Source organism: Rattus rattus, chromosome 9, assembly GCF_011064425.1.
Source record: "Rattus rattus isolate New Zealand chromosome 9, Rrattus_CSIRO_v1, whole genome shotgun sequence".
In the NCBI taxonomy this organism is placed as follows: Eukaryota; Metazoa; Chordata; class Mammalia; order Rodentia; family Muridae; genus Rattus; species Rattus rattus.
The window spans coordinates 73,120,820-73,145,283 of NC_046162.1; the positions used below are offsets into that span (position 1 = coordinate 73,120,820).

The 24,464-nt window shown below is 52.7% G+C and overlaps 1 protein-coding gene across 1 annotated transcript; it reads right to left on the reverse strand.

Annotated features, from left to right (window-relative positions):
• Nucleotides 1-647: 647 nt before the first annotated feature.
• On the reverse strand, nucleotides 648-20,906 carry LOC116909348 (angiotensin-converting enzyme). The gene is made up of 25 exons (XM_032912897.1): nucleotides 20,579-20,906; nucleotides 19,792-19,959; nucleotides 19,028-19,121; nucleotides 18,124-18,267; nucleotides 17,384-17,575; nucleotides 16,751-16,848; nucleotides 16,279-16,451; nucleotides 15,722-15,945; nucleotides 15,283-15,427; nucleotides 14,918-15,016; nucleotides 14,587-14,709; nucleotides 13,976-14,187; nucleotides 13,232-13,368; nucleotides 12,132-12,290; nucleotides 11,807-11,894; nucleotides 9,453-9,596; nucleotides 9,094-9,285; nucleotides 7,338-7,435; nucleotides 6,988-7,160; nucleotides 4,646-4,869; nucleotides 4,191-4,335; nucleotides 3,829-3,927; nucleotides 1,777-1,899; nucleotides 1,291-1,478; nucleotides 648-1,105 (listed from the first exon to the last, which is right to left on the reverse strand). Exons 1-25 carry the CDS (start codon nucleotides 20,843-20,845, stop codon nucleotides 873-875), a joined length of 3,942 nt encoding a protein of 1,313 aa, XP_032768788.1. The 5' UTR covers nucleotides 20,846-20,906; the 3' UTR covers nucleotides 648-872.
• Nucleotides 20,907-24,464: the final 3,558 nt, after the last annotated feature.

Here is a 24,464-nt window from a genome sequence, read left to right on the forward strand (position 1 = left end):
CAACAGTGCTTGATGTTGCTATCATGGACTTTTTATTCAAATTTTCTAAATTTACTACATATGTTACTTCAAGTGACACCCCCAAAATCCATGTAGGCCTTCCAAAGGATGGCTTAGGCTGAGGGGACGCGTTCTGGGATGAGGAGGTGGGCTGTAACAGTGAACCCACTGTGTGGGCACTGATTAATGCTCTTTCCCTGGGCACAGCCTGTGTGGAACCCAGCCTGTCTACTTAGGAACCGGCTGGGCTCTGGGATGCTCTGTGAGTCAGACCCTTCCAGGGCCCTCTCTCTGTAGCAGGGAAGGGCATCCAGGGCCTTCCCCCTGAGACATCCACCCACACAGAGATCACCGTGGAACAGAATGAACCATCCATAGTGAATCTGCATGTAAAGCAGGAGGCAGCCCATGGTACCTCCTTCCTTCCCCTTTTTCCTAGGTTCCTCCCTGGCAGGTGCGTGGGTAGGCAGGACACACGCCACCTCTCCTGGTCTCTCAGGAAGGCTGGTGGGAAAGGTTGCTGGGGATGGGGTCCAGAGCTTGGAGAAAGACTGAGAAGGTAATCAGGTAAGGGTCCTGCTGGACTGTTAGGAGACAGAAAGGCAAGCAGCTGGTCCTGTCCCTGGCTTCCCACAAGGGACACAGACTCAGGTGTTGGGGAGGACCTTTAATTGTATTCACAGAGACCGGGCAGGGAATTCCAGGTTAGATGCTGGGTATCTAGAGAATGGGGGCTGGGCTGGGGGACAGAGTGGATGGGGACAGCAAAGGAAGAAGGCCCAGCTTGGGTATGTTCCACTCAAACACCATGTCCCCCATCTAATTTTTTTTTTATGGGGCACTCCTCTGTTGGCCTTGACGGCAGGGTCACCTCAGGAGTGTCTGAGCTCCACCTCGGACCCAAACTGGGGCCCACGGTGGGGCCGGCGGAGGCTGTGATGGTTATGGATATTGTAGAGTCGGTGGGCGAGACCCACGGTGGCCACCAGCAGGGCGACGCCTAGGAAGAGCAGCACCCACTGGCCCACACGGGCCTGCTGTGGTTCCAGGTACATACCCAGGAAGTTGACGCGACTGGAGTCTGGGAGGGCGCCTTCTGCACGAGCTGAGCGAGGAAGCAAGGAGACAGGGCGGTGGGCAGGGCGACAGGTGGGCTGGGGTCTTGTGTTCTGTCGTCCCTGTTCTTGCTCTGAGGTCAGACTGGAGTCTGTCTGGACTGGGAATGGGGCTCAGCCCTATATGAGCTCTGGGAGCTGGGCCTGGGATTGGAGGCGGGGTGGGTGGTAGTACCCGTGTTTGGTGTCCAGTTGTACTCCGGCCAGCCCAGTGTCTCTCCGTGTCTCCTGTTCTCTGTGACGAGCCATTCAGTCAGTGGCTTGAAGTAATTCATAATGGCAGAGGCTGACATGTTAGGTTGGCCTGTGATCATCTTCATGGCTTCTGGCCACTGCTTACTGTAGCCCAACTTCATGGCATCTCTGGGGTGGGGGGAAGCATCAGAGAAAGGGAAACTGAGTAAGGAGGACCTGGAATCTCCTACTTAGCCTGACACTCTTTCTCCAAACCCGTTTTCCCAGCCTAAACATCCCTTGAGGGTTGGGAAAACATGGGTAGGTCTGAGGCAGGGGTGGAGAAGGGGAGCCCCAGGGACTGCAGTGACCTCCTGGAGGTAACACGTCAAGGGTGACACAGGCTCCTCCTGGCTGTTCTCGGTGCTCCTGGAATAGCGTTAGTGGTTTCTCGGGGCCAAAGGGTCAGAGGTTCAAGGGCACTCACGCCAGCAGCTTCCCTGCTTCCTTGGATTGGTAGATATCGCACTTGTACAGGGGGCCAGTGTGCCCGGCTGCGTGACATAGTGCCTCGTGGAACTGGAACTGGATGATGAAGCTGATAAAGTACCTGGAGTGAGGGAGGAGGTGACAGGCTGCATGGGGGAAGTGGCTAGACTAGAGGAAAGGTAGAATGGGGGTGGCGATGGAGGGGCTTGTTCATGCCAAGGAGACCCAGCCCCTCTGACAGTCCCAGGAGACCTGGATTCAGTCAGGATGTCACCATTGCCTTCTGTGGCATCTGAGCTCTTCCCAGCTATGCCTGCATGGGTGCCACCCACCCACAGGCTGCCTGCAGAACTGCTCCAAGGGGACCCAAAGAGCAGGCACGAGGAGGTTAATGAAAGAGCCCATCAAAGCTTCGGCAGGCTGTGTGGTTTCCATCACTGGAGCAGAAGGCTAGGGATTGCTGGGTGGGAACCCGTAGACGTGGTAGGGCCTTCTCAGTAGATTAGGCAGTGGGGAAACAGTCTTATTTGAAGTAGCAGGAATTTCCTGGTGGGAATCTGCCAGTCAAGCCTGGGCAACCACACCAACTCTGGTTTTAAACGTTCTGAGTAGCGGAACGGGCTCCTTCCTTTGGGTCCTGGGCATATAAGCCGTTTGCTAACTGCTCCCCTGGCATTTCCTCAATGCTCACACAGGCTGCAGGGCCAGTGGGATGTGTTTTTCTAGAGAGCCAAGTCTCCTTTGTTCACACCTGTCTAAATAATTGTGCTAAGCTGGGACACTATCATAGGGTCCACCTCAAGGCAAGGGTGAGTGCTGGGACCTTAGGAAATCTGGTAAGTGGTGGTGGCCTCACCGGAGACCGGTCCCTAAAGGTCCTCACTAGGGCACGTCTAGGTCAAGGCTGATGGGTCCCAGAATTTCTCTTCTTGCTCCTTGGTCCTCTGCAACCTTGGAGAGTAAGTGCTATCTTTCTTACCAGGTCCCAGATTCATCCATCCTAGTATGCACTCATTTTAGTCCCTATCAGGGCCTGCCTCCCCTTGGCTTCCAGAGATTACTAGAGGCTGTAAGACGATTAGCCTTCTTGAGAGGTCTTCTCTGTCCTCCGTGCCTTGCTCCCAGGTAACCTGGGTACCAGGGACTCTATCCTGAGATCTGCCTACTCACAACTCTGGGTCCCACACCCATCCTTCCTCACCCTGAGTAATCGCCCCCTGCCCCACCCCCCGAGAGCATGAGGAAGGGAAGGAACTGCCTTGGCCACCTTATGCTATGGCCTAATGACGCACAGGCCAGTCCGCTGACGCAATCCACTTAAGAGAATAATTCGCAAAATGGAGGACCACAGCCACCAAGTCCCCAGCATGGTCTGCTTAGAGAGGTGGCTGAGTCGTCAGCCCTTGTGTTGAGATCAAGGTTAGACTGGGGAGACCCGTAAACTGTCGCTAACCACCCAGCCTCCTATGTAAGCAGGGCCTTCTGTCCTGGACTGCAGTCTACGGGATATTTCAGATGTAACTCAATACATATTGCAGGAAGTTTGTTCAATTACAGCAGAGGGCACACAAAGGGATCTTGTCTCAAAACTAATCAATCAACAGGGCCCAAGTCGGTATCCAGCCATGTGGCAACTGTCCTGTCAGTGGTTGGTGTGGTGGCTTATTTACCAGGCTAGGTTAAGATAGGAGGACTGCTGTAAATTGAAGGTCTGCCTGGCATGAACTACATACATAGCTCGTTCCAGGCCAGCTTGGGCTACAAACTAAAACCTGTTTTGAGACAGAAATCCTATCTAGACCAGTGGCCAATCTTCTGGTGAGGTTTCTGGTTTTAACTGTTTAGTTGACGTGAAAACTCGGGTTACCCCAGGAATATTTAAAGAAACAGCCTTGGTAGTGGGTGAGTGGATCCAGGCACCGTGTGTCATGAGCCAGTTCCTGCAGGTCTGATGGGGCAGCTCCAGCATGGAGTTGTCCAGTGATAAAAGTTCCAACATGAACCCGAGGAGACTACCCTTCACGGCGCCCTCTTCTCCCTTCAGTCTTACCTGATGTATGGCACATTCGCAGGAACGTGGAACTTGGACCCTGGGTCAAAGTCACCTTGGGATCTAGCCACTGGAGGGCAGAGACCCTGGTACTTCAGTCTGTCAAGGAGGAAGATGAGGGTGAGTTTAGGGAGAACCAAGTTGAGAGGTGGTGGGCGTTGTTTTACTTGAAGAACGGTCCCGCCAATAAAATGTCCTCTACTCCTGCATGCTGTGTTCCTGTGAACACCCACCTCAGGGGACCCCTCTCACTAGTGTGTGTCCACACATACACCTCACGGGCTCATCTGTAGACATTCAAAGAGCCTGAAGACAATTCAGATATCCCTTCTAATCCACAGCCCATCAGAGTGTTCTAGAACCTGAGACTCCACCACTCCTGGTTGTAGTTCTCCTTGGTGATGCTTCCGTCAAAGACCCTCCAGCGCCACTGGTCAATGAGGTAGCTGAAGGGGATGAAGGCGATCTTGTCAAGGGCCATCTTCATTAGAAAGTTGATGTCATGCTCTGTCGAGGGAAAGACAGAAAGAACGTGACCTCAGGTTCACGTCTGCCTCTTACTGGGGGACTATCAATCAGCTCAGGTCCAGTTGGGGGAGGGGGTGAAGGTGCTGAATCTTTCACCCTTCTTAGGATGACCTGTGTGATTTCCTCTCAGGCTCATTCTGCCGGGCCCTCTTCTCTTCCTAATGGTCTATCTCAGATCTTCATGCGGGGGGGTGCAAGGGGGTCTACCAACTCTTCCTCTTTCCCACCTCCCAAGGATGTTACCCCATCTGGATTCCCATCCTGGCCAACCAGGTCTCTGTCCTCTCACCGTAGCCACTGCCCTCACTGCTGAGCAGGTTGAGACTGTGTAGATGCTTGGGTGTAGACACAGACAGAGCCAAAACATCTCCAATAGCCTCATGAAAACCGGGGTTGGCGCCCTCCCGAAAGGTCACAGGCAAGTCTTTGTACTGCATGAAATACTGGATGTGGCCCATTTCGTGGTGGGCTATCACCAATTCCTCCATGTTCACAGAGGTACACTGCTTGATCCTAGGAACAGGGATTGGGAAAAGGGGTGTTAGAATAGCAGAGGCGCAAAGGGACCACGGTGCATGCATTATAGGAAGCAGACATGCTCCCCGTTTATGCAAGGAGCGTGAGGTAGCCTGAGGCCCAGAAGTTTCTAAAGGTCATTGTAGCCATCCCTCTGTCCCTTGTCTCCCTGAGTAGCTCCAATCCACCCTGTCTATTGCTTTTTGACCCACTCTACGGGCCAAAGACATGAATTCCATACATTGTAGAATGTATGAACAATGTTTTTCCACGGACCTTTATCTTCCCGGGATGGGGCTTCCGGGGGAACATAAGGGCTGTGGCACTCTGCATCTCATTTAATTCAGGACTACTGAGTAGATTCGCTTGAAGAATGCTTATGGCCAGGGCTGAATGGCAGTTGCAGAACTGTCCAAGGCAGAAGGCTCTGCCTCCCTGGGTTGATCTCTCTCTTCTACAAGCCACTTCCAGTGAGAGGCACGTCTGCCTGGGATCTAAGTGGAGTTTCTCAGTGCGAGCTCACCTCAGAGTTCTTTCTTATGGGGAGAGGGAGGAGGAGCTGCCCAACATCCTTGACCCACTGAGGGTGGAGTGTGCCTACCTTTGTCTCTGACTCCCCATAGAGAAGAATTCCCACAGGAATTCTCATACTTGCCCCTACTCCACGGCTTCTGATCCCCTTGTCAATGTACCTGGGACCTTAAAGCTCCAAGCCCTAATGCCTTCGGAGGGAGGGTCCAAGGCCAGGCAGCACTCCCCAACCCCACGAACCCCACTTTGTATCTACTTGTCTTATACGCGTACTTCTTCTCTGCCTCAACCCGTAGTCTTCCCCTGTTCCTTTGAATCTGAGTTGTCCTTGGGGGGCTTTCTGTAGCCAGTAGGGTGTGGTAGACATGTAAGGTTAAAGACAAAGATACCTGTGATCCCAGAACTTGGGAGTCTCAGGCAGGAGGATCCCGAGTCAGTGTCAGCCTAGGTTATATAGTGAGACTCTGTCTAAACAGGATGCTGGAGGTAGGAGACACCCACGGCAGACAGGACTCTGTGCCCGTTTTAAATTTAGCCACCGAAGAAAAATCTGGCTGCTTTGGCTTTAATACATCTCCCTGATCAACCGCCAAGCTGCTCCAGCCACATTAGCCAGATACCCTAACCAGGTCACCTTGAACGTTCCAACCTAGGCACTACATGTGGGAGGAACCTGAAAAACCCAGCCAAGAGTCAATACTAGACTCTGGTCAAATGGCCCAAGATGAGCTGTTAAAATGACCCCAGCTGTGTCTAGGGTCAGCATTCACAAAGCCCTAGGAGCCACTTCCCCCAGTGCCAATTAAAGTTTTAAGAGTTTATCTATTTATGCGTGTGTATGCCTGCCATGGAATGTCTGTGGTCATCGAAGGACAGCATTTTTGAAACTTCCATTCTCTCCCTCCACCATGGGGATTTGGAGGATTAGACTCAGGTCCTCAGAGGCGAGAGCAAGCACCTGCATTTCCTGAGACACCTTGCTGGTCCAATTAATTAAGTTTTTAAATACTCTGAGATGTCTGTGGAGTAAGGACACTTTCACCGCGCACTGCTTGAACCCTGATCCCCTCCTGCAGTGAACGCCTCTCGCACAGCACATGGATCTTTGAGGATCAGCTGGCCATTTTATGCCTCTAGATTTTGTGGGCAGTCTGTTAGACAGCTGCAGGTAATTAATCCCGTCTTTCTAAGGACAATGCCTTGTTTGTCATTGGCAAGAGTGGGTTCGGTGTCAGGCACTCAAGCGCTAGTGTGCCTCCCTGTGTACCAACAATATAACTACATACAGGAAGGGCCAGCAATATGTAAAGGAGGTTTTGCAGCATACACCGAGCTTACATCGTGTCCGTGGCCTTAAGCATCCAACCGACCACTGACAGAGCTGGCCAGAATTTCTAGCTCTCATTTCTTACCTGATTCACATGAGTGGAACTGGACCCAACTCCTTGACTCGGGATTCTTAACTTCATCCCAAACTGCCACCCCCCACCATCTACCTTGTTCACTCCAGTTGAGGGGATAGCCATAGAGCCATACCCTTTTCCCCTGGCTTAGGATAAGGGTCCTAGTTCCAGCCAGCCAGACCTGAAGTCCTTGCCGTTGTAGAAGTCCCAGGCTGAGGCATGGCACACCACCTCCCTCCCATCGGTTGGCTTCTCTAACATTGACTTGTTCCAGAACTCGGGGGGCACAGGTAACAGCCCCAGGGAGGTAAAAAAATTGTCAGCTTCCTTAAATATCCTTCTGGGTGTCCATCCCTGCAAGCAGAGAGAGTTCTTGGCAAACCGGGGTCTCTGATTGACAGATACAATCGTGACAGGAGAGAGGATGTGAGAGAGCTATACTAGAGGGAGAGAGTATCTGCCCTCCCACCTGGGCCTGCCTTCCCTTGTTCCCTCAGGAGGTCCACAGAGGGCAGTTTTAGCTTTACTGACCTGCTTTATCATGGCCTCCGTGGCATCTATACTGGGGGCGGAAGGGAAGGGTGCCACCAAGTCATAGATGTTGGACCAAGTCTGTGCCCACATGTTCCCTGGAGGCGAGTGGGAAAGAGACGGTAGAAAGGAAATGTTATTGTTGAGGCTCGGAGAGATCCTGCAGGAAGAGGGGCCAGATCCCAATCCTGCCAATCAAGTTCATATTGCTTGAGCACCAACTGTTTGCAGACTGTGCTGGTATTTGATGTGCATGTCTCTACCAGCAGCCCAAGCCCACAAGGTCGCTTCCAATATTGGTTGCAGGTAAAACCCTTGTTAGCCATTAGGAACCAAGGTAGTCTTCACTACTCATGAGCAGTGAAGGGATCCTCCACAAGGGAAACCTGTAGTCCCCGGAGCACCAGTGCCCCTGACTGCCACTTCCAAAGTGCCAACCCAGAGCACATGGCATGTAATAACTTGTAATCCTGTCTGCTCCCTGGTACCGTGTAGCAGGGGACCTTGGGTCTGGAGAGAGTTACATAATCTCAACAGGGGTTCATAACTCCTAAGGGATGAGACTGGCTTTAAATGCCAGCAGGCCACATGCGTGACCAGTTATGACCAGCTACCATTACAGTGTCCCCTCTGTATTCTCTGAAATTGTCTTATGTAGGCCATCAGTTACTCTGACAGGACTCAACCATCTCCTCTGGGAACGGCTCATGGCCCAGAGTTCAGTGCCAGTTTAAGAGCCCAGCTCTCCATGATTGGAGAGGAGTGGGTCATTCAGAATGAGTGGGGAGTTCAAACGTCCACAGATTCAGGACCGAGGGAGAGTGGTGGAGAGATGAGAAGAGCATGGGAATGTTGGAGGGGGGAGTATACTAAAGACGTTCTTTTCCTCTCGTCACTGGAGATGAAATTCTCAGCCCAAGCCTGGATCCCTGGCCACCTGGAGTGCTCTGCTTCTCTCCTGGTCTCCACATTCTTGGTCACTGAGTTGATGTCTACTCAGATTGTCTTTCAATTACCGCAAAGAGGGATGGAGCAGGGCTGGGATCTTAGGATGCAGCAATTCTCCAAGTGACTGAGAATCAGACCCATGGGGGGTGGGGGGGTTCTTCCAAATGACCTCTAAATGTGCTCTCTCTGGCTTCACTGTTCACAATAACACCAGGAAAGTGATGACCCAGTGGGGGCAGAACACTGGTGGCCTCTGATTTTCCCTAGTTCTTCTCCTCTCTTACTGTGTTTCTCCTTCATGCATTCAGGGTTATTTTAATATTTAAAGCCCTAGAAGGCTCTTTGTTGTCACGTTTTGACCCAGACCTTTCACCCCATACCAAAACCTGATATCTTTCAAGGCTCCTGTGAAACCTCCCCAAGCCCCAGTCCAAGACTCCCGGATCTTGTTATCGCAGGGCATGATGGGTAATATGGTCTTCACCTTAAAAGATGGTAAAAGGCTTATACAACATAATTCTGTGGAGGGCACGGCACCAGGAAAGCTGGGGAGAGTGTCTCGGTGTTAAAGCAATTGCTTGCCACATATAAGGCCATGGGTTCAATCCTCAGCACCACAAACAACATATGTAACATGAAAGATGAGTGAGAAGATATCCCGACCCCTCTCCACTCCAGCCTTGGCCATGATCCCTCAGAGCTTCAAGTTCTGTCACTATTCTGGCTTGATCTCTCCCCTGTGGCCAGCACTCTCTTGTTCCTTTATCGTCCATTGTCCACCCCCTTGAAGCTGGACCGATGTCCTTACCTAGCAGGTGGGCAGGAATGGGACCATCCAGGTTGATGTACTCAGACCCATAATGGCGGTGCAGGGAGCGGCGCACATAGGCGTGCAGGTTCAGGTAGAGCGGCTGCAGCTCCTGGTATAGTTTTTCCAGGTCTAGCTCCAAGTCGTCGGACTCATATAAGGATCTCCAGGAATCCCCTGCATCAGAGTAGCCTGCACAGGAGACACAGCCAAGCTCTCCCAACAACCGTCACTCACCCAATCTATCCCTGACACCTCTAGGTCCCTACTTGTTCCTAGCCTGAGGATCCCAGAGGACTTCTGAGGAGTTTGAGGTGCTGGGGAGCAGCCAGCCAGAGGTACCAGCACTGGTAACTCACCGTTGAGCTTGGCGATCTTGTTGGAGAATTCCACGTACTTTGGGAAAAAGGGAAAGATGGCTTTCCCCACCTTGTCTCGCCAGCTCTTCCACACCCAAAGCAATTCTTCGTATTTCCGGGACGTGGCCATTATATTTGTCAGATCTGGAAGGAAGGGGTCGGAAGGTTTGAGCCTCAGTCCTTAGCTCATTGCTCATCTGTTTACGAGGGAACTCTGTCCTAGGATTCCAGAGTTGGTAGAGAACTTGGAAAAGACGAGAGGGGAGAGATGGGAGTCAGTGGCCTTGGGGAGCTCCTAGGGCTCCCACCAGAGGTGACATGCTGTACATACACAACCTCAGACACTTCGAAAGGGCTAGCCTCGTTCTTCTTTTATGAGCGTCTTTTTTTTTTTTTTTTTTTTTGTTCTTTTTTTTCGGAGCTGGGGACCGAACCCAGGGCCTTGCGCTTCCTAGGCAAGCGCCCTACCACTGAGCTAAATCCCCAACCCTTTTATGAGCGTCTTAATGGCACACTTATGTATACGTGTGGGACGTGGCCGGGCCAGGGCAGAATCAAAACGTTCTCTCATGAATTCCCCTTCCCTGGGAGAAACGGTTTGTGGAGTTTCACAGGCCTGAGTTCAAGTTCTCTCTCTTCCCATGGACCTATCTCTTTCCTTATCTATAAACAAGGAAGTAGCCATAGCCCTCCCAGGGATGTGGGATTGGAACGGGAGAGCCCTGCCCCTGAGAAAGGGGCTGTGCCTTCTCATTGCTCTGGCCCTGGGGACCCCCAGTGTCCTTTGCAAATTGTTGTTGGGCTGAGACTAATAAAACAGTAGCTGTAAGGACTATGTGGGGGCAAGAACTACCTGAGCTGCCCCCAGCAAGGAGGAGACCCTGGGTTTATGTCCTATGAAAGCCACTCTGCATGAGAAACCTTAGTTAGAACACACAGGTGGCATCCAGCTCTTGGGCTGGGGTGAGGGTCACATAAGACTGCAGGCGTCTATCTTGAAACAGGTGCCTTCCCCTCCTGCCTTGTTCTTGGCCTACATGGAGAAGGCTTTGAAGATCCCATGTGGCCCAAGCCCTCACTGTTGAACTTGTGCTCAGGGTCTCTATACTGGAACATTCTGTGTCATCTATACTTGTCACAGAAAAAGGAACACTTAATTAGCTTTCTTTGAAAAAGATTTGCTTTCAGAATTCCGTGTCTGCTTTCTTATGAGTCACTGGTCTTCCCGGACCTTTTAATTACCATGTCTGTGACCAGATGGCCTAGTCCTAGATCAAAAAACTGTATGGCAGGGATACCAAATGCCATCCAAATGTTTTGTTTTTTTTTTTTAAATATCCATAGTAGGGTTGGGGATTTAGCTCAGTGGTAGAGCGCTTGCCTAGCAAGCACAAGGCCCTGGGTTCAGTCCTCAGCTCCGAAAAAAAGAAAAAAGAAAAAAAATATCCATAGTAAGAAATATACACCCAGACATGGACACACATCCCAGGCGTTCTTACATGCCCATGTACACCCGTGCATGTGCACAGAAGCACAGACAGGTCTGATCTCCCTCTGTGTGTGTAGCCACACCCACCACCTATAGGGCCAACCCTGCCCTGGGACTCTTTCCTCCTCCTGTTTATTTTCCATTTCCCTTTCTATTTGTTTTGACATGGGAGCTGGGGTGCAGACCGGAGGAAACACCTTCCAGTAAAAATTCCTTGCAAAGAACGCTTATGACTTTAGCTCACCGACCCTGGAAACAGTGGGTCGCGAGAATCTGTGTGGGTATTGGTGGGGTCAGAGTGAACCTTGGCAAAGGGGACACAGGATGAGGAGAAATAAATATCAGGAGAGAGGGGGTTATGAGCCAGTTCATAACCGGTTTGCTGCGGAAAGGTTCAGTAGCGGAAAGGGTTCAGGAGAGGGAGGGATGGTGTGGAAAGGTATCAGCTAGGAACAGAAGTTCTAATTTGGTGTTTTCTAGGGCTGTGGGACTCTCATATGATTCATTCCCTCCGATTTCCTTTTCAGCAATCTCCCTCAGTGAGGGAGAGGTTCTAAGGAAGTCAGCGAAGGTGGAGACTTAAGACTAGAAGGTCTTTTTGGAGTCTGAGCCTCTGAAACATAGGCTGAGTCTACTGCTCCGGGGGGTGTGCAGAAGGAAAAAGAGGGCAGAGGCGTTCTGGGCAGGTGGGACAGCTCTAGAGAAGCAGAGGATTAGAGAAATTTGGATGGGGTTCTGTTTCTCGGTGGCCGCAGAGCAGTTCTACCGGTGGAAACAAGTTCGGGAAACCCTTCCCTTGACAGCATGCTCATCCTACCAGCCAGCCCCCCACCCCATCTCTCTTCCATCCAGGGCGTGCTCTTACCAGGCTCCAGTGACAGACAAGTGCCATTTGTGTAGCAAACATTGGCTACGCTGTAAGTCGTCTCCATGTCTAGCAGGATCTGGTTGTACTGTAAGAGGAAGAAAAGGGTAGTGAGGATCCCCCCGTTTTGCTCTGGCGCCAGGTACCATGGGTGGGAACCCATGGGAGCATGGGTTCCCCAAAGTGTTACATTTATGGGAATTACAAAAGACATGAAGACGTGACCCATATTAAGACCTACAAATCAAGAAAGCAACGTGGACCAGACCCAGGATGTGGTTCAGTTCCCAGAGGTCTCCACTCTCTGCTCTGCACGGCCACATACCTCTTCTAACTCGTTGGGAGGCAGCACTGCCCGGTCCATGTTCTGAACCTTCTTTATGATCCGCTTGATGGTAGAGTTCTGGAAGTTGCTCACGTCAAATGTCTTGGCCCAGGTGCCATATTTCAAGGTATGGTTGGACACTTCCTTGTTTTTCTGAAGCTGAGGGCACAAGGAGGTGGTGTCACAGGCTTAGGGCATGTGGCATGACCTCTGTGTAGGAGGCTCTATAAAGGTGGTAATGAGGAATGTTGTTTCATTAGGCTGGTATCTTCACCCTGACAAACACCCTCTACTTCAACCGGGACCATCTGCTAATATATTAGGTGCAGTCTAGCGAGTACGGAAAGGAGTTTAGCATGAGTTAAGTGAGTTAAGTGTCATTAGCATAATGGCGATGTGCTGTTAGATAGAAGCCCCCTCCCATCTTTGGAATGGGAAGAATTTCCCTGCTTATGCATAACTGCCAAGGGGCGTGTGCAGGAAGAGGAGTTGAGGTGCCAAGGACACAGGGGTTGCAGCTCATAGTGGGCCTTTTTTTTTTTTTTTCTTCTTTTCTCTTTTTTTCTGGAGCTGGGGACCGAACCCAGGGCCTTGCGCCCGCTAGGCAAGCGCTCTACCGCTGAGCTAAATCCCCAACCTGTCATAGTGGGTCTTAAAACAACATGACCACCCGATGGTTGGAGCACATGGCTAGAACTGGCTTTCTGTGGTACAATGTATACTGTCACAAAGGAAGGGCCAAGGCACAGGGAAATGATCCCCCAGTGGTGACAAACAGGCTGTCGATCCTTTAAAGGGTGACACTGAACATCACTTATAAGTCACTTACGACAGGTCACTGAAGTACAAAAGATTACAGACTGAGAGCGCTAAACTAGAGAGTGGAGACGAACTAGAGAAATTCGCTTAGGTGTGGAGTCCAAGCTCCCTAACTTGGAAATGGAGTATTGTTTTAAATACTCTGTTTGGACTTTTCACCAATTTTGACAGCTTGGTGCTGCGTGTGTGTGGGGTGTGTGTGTGTGTGTGTGTGTGTGTGTGTGTGTGTGTGTATGTATGTGCACATGCTTCATGTTGGAGTTGGTGGAAGTGGTTCCTACCAGGATCTTGCTGCCCTCTATGGTAATGTTGGTGTTATAATGCCAGTTGGCCTCTGCGTATTCGTTCCACAACACCTTGGCTGTCCGGTCATACTCCTCCACGAACCTGTTAGCCTTGGCTTCATCAGTCTCTAGGTCTGTAGGAGGTGAGGAGGAAAACAGACAGGCCTCGCCTTCCTTACCACAAGGTGTGGTCTTAGTGGAATTCCCTCCTGCTGGCCCCTGGCTCCTTGCCCCCTCATGGCCCTGCCCCCTTCCAGGAGTCCCATTTGGGGTCTGGATTGTCTGGCTGATTGTTGATTGGTGAGTTGTCTGGCTTCTGGTTGTTGCCTGGTTTGTGATCCCCTGGTTGGCTGTCACGTGGTCAGCGGCCACCTGACTCAGGACCAGCAGGAGGTGCCCACAGCAGAGCAGCAGAAAGAGGAAGCTGGGCAGTCCTGGAGTAGCCCATCCTTGGCCCATGGCCGCAGGAGAGCAGAGCCCTGCAGGCCCCACCACTGGCCAATAAGGGCCGAGCCTGCAGTGTGACCTCATAGAGCAATGTGCCAGGCAGCCTGAGGGGCCCTCAGGCTTGGCCACACCGTCTCTAGGATCCTGGGAGAAAGACATACCCATCTTTGCAGTAGAGCCCTGATGATGAGCCCAGGGGCTCAGCTGGCAGCAAACTGACCAGGAAGCTGAGGCTTGGGCCCAGAGGCCAGAGGCCAGGACTTGGTCCCAGCCCACTCTCAATCAGAGCTTTACCAATTCCCTCTGGATAGTTGTCTGGTAATGGTGGACGCCACTGATACTCCGGCCAGCCTAGGACCTCGCCATTCCGCTGATTCTGCTCCTGCAGCCACTGGCTTACTGGCTGGAAGTACTCCATTAGCGCACTGGCATCCAGCGCGTCCGAACCCACCAGGTCCTTCAGCACCTCCTGCCAGGGCCTGGAGCAGCCAGCCTGCAGCACCTGCCTGCCAAACAGAGTGACCACTGTGGGCAAGGGGATACAGGGTGGGGCCCACTGCAGTGCCATTGCCCATCTGCCCCTCATTAGTAAAAGAACTCTGGGGTTGGGGGTCTCTGTGAGACTGGTGGGGATATTTCTCTGACCCATGGGAGCTGAAGGCCTGCTTAATAAATATTTGATATGTGAAAGAGACAGGGGGAGGGGGGAGGGGGAGAGAGGGGGGGAGGGGAAAGGAGGGAGGGAGGAGGGAGGGTAGAGGAGTAGAGGAGAGGAAAGAGTTACTCCACGAGAGTCTGGCTTTTCAGTGTTCCAACCACATCAGGCAGCTACCTGCAGAAATGTCCCCCCACCAGCCTCTTCCCTCAGCTCCCCCCCCATCTGGTTCTCAATCTCTGTCACGTACTGGAGCTTGGCCCCCGCCTTGGCGGACTGGTAGATGTCACACTGGTGTAGTGGACCCTGGTGGCCTGCCTCCTTGCACAGCGCTTGATGGAACTGGAACTGTAGCACGAAACTCACAAAGTACCTGCGGGCACAGACAGGCACTAGAAGGGATGTGGGGAGCTAACAAAAGTCCCTTGCTCAGGCTCTACCCGGTGTTCTGCAGGTCCTGCTGGACTAAGAGCTATCTGTTGGGAAGAAGGCACACATGGAGCACAGCCCAGGAAGGACCATGCGGACTCAACCCTTGGGTCCGAAGGAGGACAGAGCAGGGGTGGGTATAGCATGGATACCTGATGTATGGTGTCACGCTTGGGATGTGAAACTTGGCCCCAGCGTCAAAATGGGTTTCATTCCGAGCAACTGGTGGGCAGATCCCCTGATACTTGGTTCTGGAAGAAGAGGATGTTTAAATCCTAAGGCCCTAGGCTGTACAGGTTGCCTGAGATTTGCAGAAAAGATAACGGGTTCCACCCCTAGCCCACCATCCCTTCCCCAGCATCCCTCCCACAGCATGGAAAATGGGCGGGGGGAGGGGCTTCCTGAAGGCGAGGTTTCAGCAGGAAGGAAGGAGGGCAGACCTTGTTAGAAAGGAAGGGACAAGACTGATAGAGGCAGGAGGTTCCCTGGGCGAGACTTTTCCTAACCCTCTTCTCACCGAAGATACCACCAGTCGTAGTTGTAGCGAGAGGGTGGGGTACGTCCACTGAAGACCCCCCAGCGCCACTGGTCCACCAGGTAACCAAAGGGCAAGAAGGCAATTTTCTCTAGGGCCATCTTTAGCAAGTAATTGATGTCACTTTCTGTCCAGAAACAGAAAGAAAGAAAAAAGGGGGAAGGAAAGAGTTCAGCTAGGGCAGAGTGGACTTGGGGGAGGGCCATCTGGCAGGAGGGGCGAGTCTGGGCAGATAGAGGTGAACCTCAAGTTCTAAGCTTAGACAAGGACTCTGGGGGAGTGCTAAGCTCAGGGCTCAGGGTGTGTGTATCTGGGGACTCAAGTTACAAATAAGGACAAGGCAGAGTGGGAAGCAGCGGAGATCTACTGTGGTAGGAAATTCGAGTGAGCCAAGGTGGATATCCCCTCCACTCCCCCATACCTATGTCATTGGCAACACGGTCTAGCAGGCCAATTTTGTGCAGATGTGCTGGGGTAGAGACAGAGAGGGCGAGCACATCCCCGATGGCCTCGTGGAAGCCAGGGTTGGCACCTCGACGCAGAGAGACGTGCAGGTCCTTGTACTGGAGATAGTACTGCACGTGGCCCATCTCGTGGTGTACTGTGGACAGCTGGTCCATCGTGACCCGCGTGCACTGCTTAATCCTGGAATGGAGAGGGCCGGGATAAAGGTGGCGTTGAGGGCAGGGATCAGAGCACGGGAGAGGCTGGTCATGGAGTAACACCGTGTCAAGGAGGACTCTCCTGTGGTGAGAAGTTTTCAGGCGCTAACAACCCTTTGACCCTACCCTGACCTACCACCGCTCAAGCCATTCCAAGGCAACCACCATTCTAACTGGTGGTTCCTCAAAGCTGCAGGGATAGCAAGCGAATGGGATGACAAGGCCCTTGGAATAGACCAGTCCCCCGATACAGCGCCAAGTCTGTGTCACAGCCGCCTCCTTAGAGCCTCTGCATAGTCCTCTTCCCAGGTCTGACCTGAAGTCCTTCCTGTTGTAGAAGTCCCACGCAGAGGCATGGCACACCACCTCCCGTCCATCAGCTGGTTTCTCCAGCATCGACTCCGCCCAGAACTCAGGAGGCATGGGGGAGAGCCCCAGCGAGGTAAAGAATTCCTCTGCAACCCGGAACATGTGCGTGGCATTCCAGCCCTGGCCAGCAGGCAGGAGGATGGGTCAGGAGGCAGCCACGTGGAGTCATGCCCTTTGACTGACTGCCTTCAGCTCAGGGCTAGTGCTCTCCACCCAGGACAGCCTCCAGCTCAGGAAAGGTATCTAAGGCTCAGTGGCCTCACTTCCCAAAGCCTAGGGCGCTACTGACCACAGCAGCTCACCCTGCCATGGTGGACAGGAATTCTAGGTCACTGTTGGCTGCCGCAGGAAAGGGAAGGGGCCTCACGACCCCTCACTCGTCTCATTGTCCTACCTGGGACCTGACTCCCAGAGCTCACCTTCTGTACCATTGTACTGGTGACATCGAGGTTGGGTTTGTCCGGGAAAGGCACTACCATGTCGTAAATGTTCTCCCAGCTCTGCGCCCACATGTCTCCTACATGGAAGAGACAAGTGGAACGGCTTGGCCTTCTGCCCAGCCATTTCCCGTTTCCCATATAAGCTACACTGGGTGGGTGTCAGCACCTGTATACCCTTGGGCCAAAGGACATGTCCCCTGACTCTCTGTGGGCTCTACAGGACTGGTTACTGGGGTCTTTTCTGACTATGCCAGGATCCTTCACCAAGGGGCGGTGGGCTTCCAGGCTCATAGGCTCATATCCTCGGATATGGTGTCTGCAAGGCTGCCACCAACTCTGCTCCTGCAGCCAAAGTCATTGACTTGACCCCCTAGCCCTGCCCTATTCTAGTTCTCTGTTGGCTCTAAATTCTTGCACACCCTAAATAGACCTCAGCGCTCCCTTCTATAAAGCGTGGTTCCAGGCTGGTGGGGACATCAAGCCATGGGGGGGCTTCTGCGTCAGGAAGCAAGTATTAGGATATTTGAGGCACCCTGAGGGTGATTCACCTTCCCTCTTCTAGGCATCCTCCAGCACCCGAGCTGCTCTGGGCATCGAGGTCTGGGTTCTTACCCAGCAGATGAGCGGGAATAGGACCTCTGAGATTGATGTATTTGTCCCCATAGCGGCGGTGCAGTGCGCGACGGACGAAGGCATGGAGGTTCAGGTAGAGGGGCTCGACTTGGTGGTAGAGATGCTCCAAACTCTCTTCAAAGGAGGGGGACTCATACCAGGAGCGCCAGTAGGCTCCTGTGTCTGAGAAGCCTAACAAGGCAGCAGGACGCAGGTCAGGCCCAAAGCTTTGGTTGTCCACATCGTAGCTTCGTCTCTACCATTTCCCTGACTCCAAGCACTGGATGGAGATTGTTGCTCAAGCTGGCCTTGAACTCACAATCTTACTGCCTCAGTCTCTTAAGTTCTGGGATTACAGGTCTCACTGTATAGCCTAGGCTAGCCTGAAACTCCTCCTCCTCCTACCCCAACCTTTCAAATATCGAGATCACAGGTATGGGTCACCATATCAAGGTCTACTCTAGGCTGCAGCAAAACAGGTCCAGGAACACAAAGAGGCAGAGAGGTTTAGGGCCGGGAGCAGATAGTGCCAGGGGCAACAATAAGACAGACAGGACAGCAAGGTCTGTTGGCTGCAGGTTTCATACCATTCCCACTAGCTGTGAGATCTTGGAAGCACCAGACTGGCTGTTTTGTCTAGCTCAGGGACTTGGGGCTTGCTGGGAGGGACAGCAGACGAGAATGCCTTTTAAGCTAGGAAAGGTGTCTGGCTGTCGGTGGAGAGAAAGATGCAGACTCACCATCTTGTCTGTAGGCTTCATTACTGAGGGCAGTAAAGTCCTGATAGAGGGGCTTCAGGGGGATACCCACAGCATCATGCCAGCCTTCCCAGGCAAACAGCAGCTTGGCATAGTTTCGTGAGGAAGCCAGGATGTTGGTGAGCTCTGAGAGAGGTGAGCAGGGTCAGTTAGGAAACCAGAGGTGTGCACTGGTCTTCATTCCCACCAACTTTCACACCGCAGTTTCCCCAGACCAAGTGCAGCCTATGGGTTAGGGGGAAGATGAGGCTATCTATCCAAAGAAAGCACCAGGCGGGACCCTGCTCCCAGGAAAATGTCTAAGGCAGTTGACACAGAAAGGACATTTAGAATAGATAGAGCCTCCATGGCTCATGGCATAGAATGGCTGACCTTGTGGTGAAGCACCAAAGGAACCAGGACTTGTGGGAGGCTTTTGAAGAAGGTGAAAGGACCCCTAAAAGGAGAGCTAGGTGGCCAGAAGAAGGCTCAGTGGTGGAGGGTGGGCTAGTCCAGTGGTTCTACCTCTGGAACCCCTTTTATGTTGTGGGGGCCCCCTCCCCCCAGCCATAAAATTATTTTTTGTCGCTACTTTACAACTGCAATTGTGCTACTGCTGTGAATAACAGTGTCAATATCTGTGTTGTGTAAATATGGTCTTAGGTGACCCCTGTGAAAGGGTAGTTGTGACCCAAAAGGGTCATAACTCATGGGGGAGAACCACTGTGCTAGAGGGTCCCCAAAGTGAGTTTGCTGGGAGAAGCAGGGGTGTGGGGCAGAAGTGTGGGTACAACTGCACATTCCAGCCCCAATGGGGTACCAGTGCCCTTGAATTATTGACAAACATCATCCTGGAGGTGACCCAGAAGGACCAGAAAACCCCAGCAGAGACAGGACAGAACCATACCTGGGTCCAGGGACCAGCAGGTGGCAGTCTTGTTGGGGAAGCAGACCTTGCCGGTGGAGTAGATTCTGCTCATGTTGCTTAGCAGAGAGTTGTACTGCCAAGATGGAGGTGAGGAAACATGAGTGACCAAATATTAGCCCCTGGAGTTAACCTTCCCACCCCCCTTGGCTGGGAGAGAAAGTGGCTTGGAGAAAGGATGTGACTCAGACAAGGCCACCCAGGTTATACTGCTGATGCCCCTTCCAGTGCAAGTTTGTCCCCAGCTCACAGCGGGCACCAACCCCTGCTATCCTCTGGCCTCGGCGCTGTCTGTCTTCCCAACCATTTGAATGAAGCCTATAAATCAAGTCTGCCTGGAGGGAGATTTACTCTTGACTGTGTGTGTGTGTGTGTGTGTGTGTGTGTGTGTGTGTGTGTGTGTGAGAGAGAGAGAGAGAGAGAGAGAGAAGAAAAGAGAGAGAGACTCTCTTTGTATGTGCAATGCAATTCTGAGTATGAACTCTGAACTCCAGGGCCTCACACATGCTAGACTACGGTCTGGTAATCCAGCTACACCCCAGCTCCTGTATTTGACCTTCTAACAACCTTCTACACCACAGTAAAAAGTAACTTGTCACATCCTGCGTCTGGAGGGAAAAAACCTGTGAACAGCACTCTGTTTTCCCAGATTCCAGATAGCCAAGGTCCCTTCCCATCTGCCTTTTCTTTCCCATCCATAACAGGCACTTGGGGCGCTCAAGTTCTGCCTCCACCCTCAGACCTACCTGCAGCCGCTGGGTCAGGGGCAGGTTGGCAGGTCCTAGGGTCTGTACGGATCCGATGATCCTTCGCAGCTTTTGGTCAGTGAAGTTCTGCCAGATGGACTCATACAGCTCCTTGGCCTTCTTGCCCCAGACCTCTGCAAACTCCTGGTTGATCAGGGCCGCTTCCTCCTGTGGAAAGAGTAGTCCAGTTCAGGAAGAGGCCATGTAGGAGAGTACTGAGAGAGCAGAGGTAGGCTAAGGGCTGCCAGACCCCTTCTTCCCGCAGAGATGCTGTCCTGGAGATGAACGTGCACCCCCTCCTCCTGAGTCCTCTGGTTAGAAAGTGTGGGAATCTGATTTAAGGGAACAGTGAGGGAGAAAACTGGGGCCAGAGTAGGGGGACAGTGAGTGGAGGGCCTGGAAAAGAGCTCAACAGGAACCCAGGCAGCTGCCAAAGGCAAGGGCTCCGGAGCCAAGCCGAGTACCCTGTATGCAGATAGTCGTTGCCCAAGTCCTTGATGCCACTCAAGGAGGATTTTGGCCTCGGAGGAGCCAGCTTCATCCACTCCATTCCTGTGTTGGCATGGATCACGTGCCCAGCCCGTACAGGAGCATCATCGCCTGTCTGATGCGCAGAGCGGGTGGGAGGGTCTGGCCTACGGCAGGGGTCCCATCAGGGACCTCACTGCTCAGGGCTGAGGCTGGGGGCCCCTGGCGCCTGCTGCCCTCCCCAGGCGACTGTCCGCAGGCCTGTGATTGGCTGCTGCGCCCTGGTGCGCCCCGCCCCCGCCCGGGCCCGGGCACCCACCTGGAGCCGCGCATTCTCCTCCGTGATGTTGGTGTCGTGCGCCCAGCTGGCTGCGGTGCTCTGGAACATCACCTCCTCGGCACTCGAGTTATAGCTGTCAGCGAAGAGCTGCGCCCCTGCCTCGTCCGCGGAAAAGTTGCCCGGCTGCAATCCAGGGTCAAGCGCCGGGGCGGGCGACGGCGGCAGCAGCAGCAGCAGCAGCAGCGACAGCATCAAGAGCGGCGGTGACAACGGCCACCGCCCCCGCTGGTCGGACGCGGCCCCCATGGCGCGGTGCGCGCGGTGCGGCGCTGCCCCTTCTCCCGCGCCGCGACCGCCCTGCGGATTATAAAACCCAGTCACCGCCGCCTCCCGACACACCCCCACCTCCCCGCCCCTCCGCGCTTCCTCCTCGCTCCAAAGTCCCCGGCAGCGCGAGCCCCGCTGATTCCCCGCCCGCCCCGGGCAAGGGTAGCCCTGAGGGGCTTGGGAACAGCTTGGGTGGAAGGATGAGGTTAGGTCGAGCTCTCGCTGAGGAAGCTAGAAAGGGGTATTGCCGGCTGCAAACACAGTGCTGCGGCCCAACCGTGCCCTCTCGCCGCCACCACTTATTTTCAGGCCACAGAGCCCAGGAGGTTTGGCATAACCCTCCAAGCCTTTCCGGGCTCTTGAGTGACAAGGGGGCGGGGGTGGCTGGCTGGTGCCACCAGGATGGACTTAAGGTTGCCAGGTTATGGAGGGAAGGGTCGCCTGCGTGGTTGCAGGAAGCTTAGGTGTCCTGACAGGCGCCTTGGCTAGGTACTGCAGATGCCAGCGGCCAGTTCACCTTGGGCTCGGGTTGTTGGGATGCCTCGAAATAGGGTCTATTCTGCTCTACGAGGGGAGAGCCTATAGAATAGACCACGAGCACTGCACATCTGCCCTACTCTTGGGGTACACAGCTGACATTCGGTTGTTCAACTCGCAAGAACCATCATGCGTTGTCCCAACAGAGCCCTAGAACCTCGCAGTTGCAAGCTTTGAGAGCTAGAACATGCCTCAGAGACTACAGCAACCCCCCTGCTTTTTAAAAATGGAGAAATTACCCCTGAGACAGATCGGCTTTAAGTCACCTCAGGTCTCCACACTCCCAGTCATTTCCTCGTCTCCTCCACCTGTCCCTCAAAGTGACAAGCCTGGGGGAGGGAGGATCGTGTCCTCTTGAGGCACCAGGAGGCTGTGGAGGCTAACTTCTTAGCACCAGGACTGTGCCCCCAAAGAGGTGTGGGGACCCTTGTCCTTGGCAGATGTGGTGACAGAGTTCATACAGGAGGTTATGTGATCTGGAGACTCAGAGAGATTGTGCTGGCCTGGGTGACATGGTCCCAGAGAAGAGGTCCTAGGGGGCTGGTAGAGGTAGAGAGAGGAGGAAGGTGGCTAGCACGGGGCCACCTGGTGAGAGCTTAGGTGCACCATTGCTTGGGCTCCCAGAATTTGAGGGTTGTGGGTTACGTGTGTATTTTCCCATCCTCGAGCTGTTGTGTTTGTGGAGGAAGCAGGCTGTGCTGGTGGAGGTTTAAGAGGGGATTCTGAAGGTGGTACCTATGGAGTTCACAAAGAGGATCCCAAGGAGGAGGGTAGATAGGCAGGGGTAAGTAAGGCGGCTTAGCTTGTATCGATGAGCTCGTCTGGTGTTTTGTTTTTCTTTTTTCTTTTTCTGTCAGAAACAGAACTGAAAGCAAGGAGAGAGGATGACAGGGTGGAGCTGGAGGCCAAACTTGTCTCTGAAGAGCTCCGGGGTACCCGGCCAGAACAGTGGAAGAGCAGGCAGTACTTTTTCTGCTGGCTCATTCTCAGGCCCGGCTGGGTGGCAATGTGACATTGTCTATACTCTTGGGTTAGGGACTAAGTTCAGGAACGAACAGCTCTGCCTTACAGAAAAACAATGAAACCAAAGGCTAACTACCGTGATAAAACAATCCAGCCTTGCTTACTGATAGCCTGGGTACTCAGTCATCACCCTCCTCCTCCCTCAAGGTGACAAGGTATTGTAAGAGCTTGTTGGAACACCAGGCTTTCCTCTATGTCATACTTTGCGGGGGAGGGGCCGTTAGAGACCCGGGTCAGTCTGCTGGCTTTCCCGGAGCTTAGCATGTCCCCGGTCCCTGCAAGAGTGTTCTATGAAGAACCGAACCCCACCAACTTGGAACTGACTGTAATACAGACATCGCCACCCTGAATATCCTGATAAGTCAGTTAAAAATAACTTTCTCTATTTTTAGGGCCCCGCTCATGAGGGAGAGGGAGCATAAGAAAAATACACCTTACATCTTGCAGGCTGGATGTTTCTATACCCTTATGTGTGAGTGGTATAATTTGACGTTTAGATATCCCCAGGAGGGAGGGAAGTCGGCTCCCTCCCCAGCTCTCAATCCTGCAGGAAGATCTAATTAGGGCACGGTCGGTGAAGAGCCGGCCCACCTGTTGCAGATGGGGCCTGATTGTCCAGCCAGTCTCTCACCCTCTGAATCTTTTTCCAGTTGCTCGTAATCACAGACCCGAGGGAAAACAGTCCCGAAAAATATGGTCAACACCAAGCATTGGTGGGGTCACTCGTGGAAATCTTACCCTTGGGAAACCAAGGCAGGAGGACCAAAAGTTGGAAGTCAGTCAGCCTGGGCTACATGAGTTCCAGGTCCATCCTGGACTATATAGGGAGACCCTTCCTCAAACAAACAAAAGAGCCAAAAAACACAATACAAACGTGACCGACATGGAACTGGAGAGATGGCTCGGTGATTGAGAACACTCGCTGCTCTTTCAGAGGACCTGAGTTCCTAGCACCCACATTGGCCTGTAACTCCGTCTTCTGGGGGGGTCTGATGCCCTCTTCTGGCCTCTGTAGGCACTGCACACATTTGGGACACAGTCACAAGCATTCATACACACTAAAAAAAGAAAAACTAGGAGCTCAGAAAGAAAGTCTTATATTTATTTCTATTGCCTTTCGTTGTCAGTATGCCATGTAGCCCGACAAGCTATTTTAATAAAATGCCATTCGAAGGAGGTGCAGGTCGATATTGCCAACTAACCCCGGTTATCAGTTGCTCCTTGTAAACAAGTATTATAGATTATATCATTTTACAACACTGTGTTTATCATATGGTTAGCCTTTGGTTTCGCAATAAAGCGCAGCTTCAACTAACAGCAATTCTGCTCCCTGTGTGCCCTGACCGCTAGGATAATAGGTGTGTACTAATACACCCATCTGTTCCGTTGATTTGCGTGTGGTACGTGTAAATGTGCCTGTTAGTGTGTGTGCCATAGGTATAGAGGTCTGTGGTCAATGGCTAGTGTGTCTCTCAATTGCTCTCTACCTTGTGTTTTGAGACAGGATCTCTCACTGAGCCTAGTACTCACTGATTTGGCTAGACTAGCTGGCCAGCAAGCCCCGGGGATCTTCTTGTCTCTGCCTCCCCCACTCTGGGGTTGTCAGTTTATGCAGCTGTGCCAGCCTTTCTACATAGGTGCTGGGAATCCAAACTCGTCTTCCTAGCAAACACTTCTCTGAGCCATCTCCCAAGTCCCTCAACTGAGTTGTGTTTTTGTTTTATTTGTCTTTTGCTTTCTTTGAGACAGGGTTTCTCTGTGTAGCCCTAGCTGTCCTGGAACTCACTCTATAGACCAGGCTGACTTCGAACTCAGAGATCCACCTGTCTCTGCCTCCCAAGTGCTGGGACTAAAGGCATGAGCCACCACTGCCTAGCTTCTTAACTGAGTTTTTGAGAAGTAGGCCAGGATAATTAAATGGAAGGAAAAAGACATTTTTTTTTTCTCCTGAGACAGATAGATTGTGTGCATGTAGCCAGCCTGGACCACACAGTGAACAGTAAAGGTAGACACACAAATGTTAGTAGGAAATGATGAA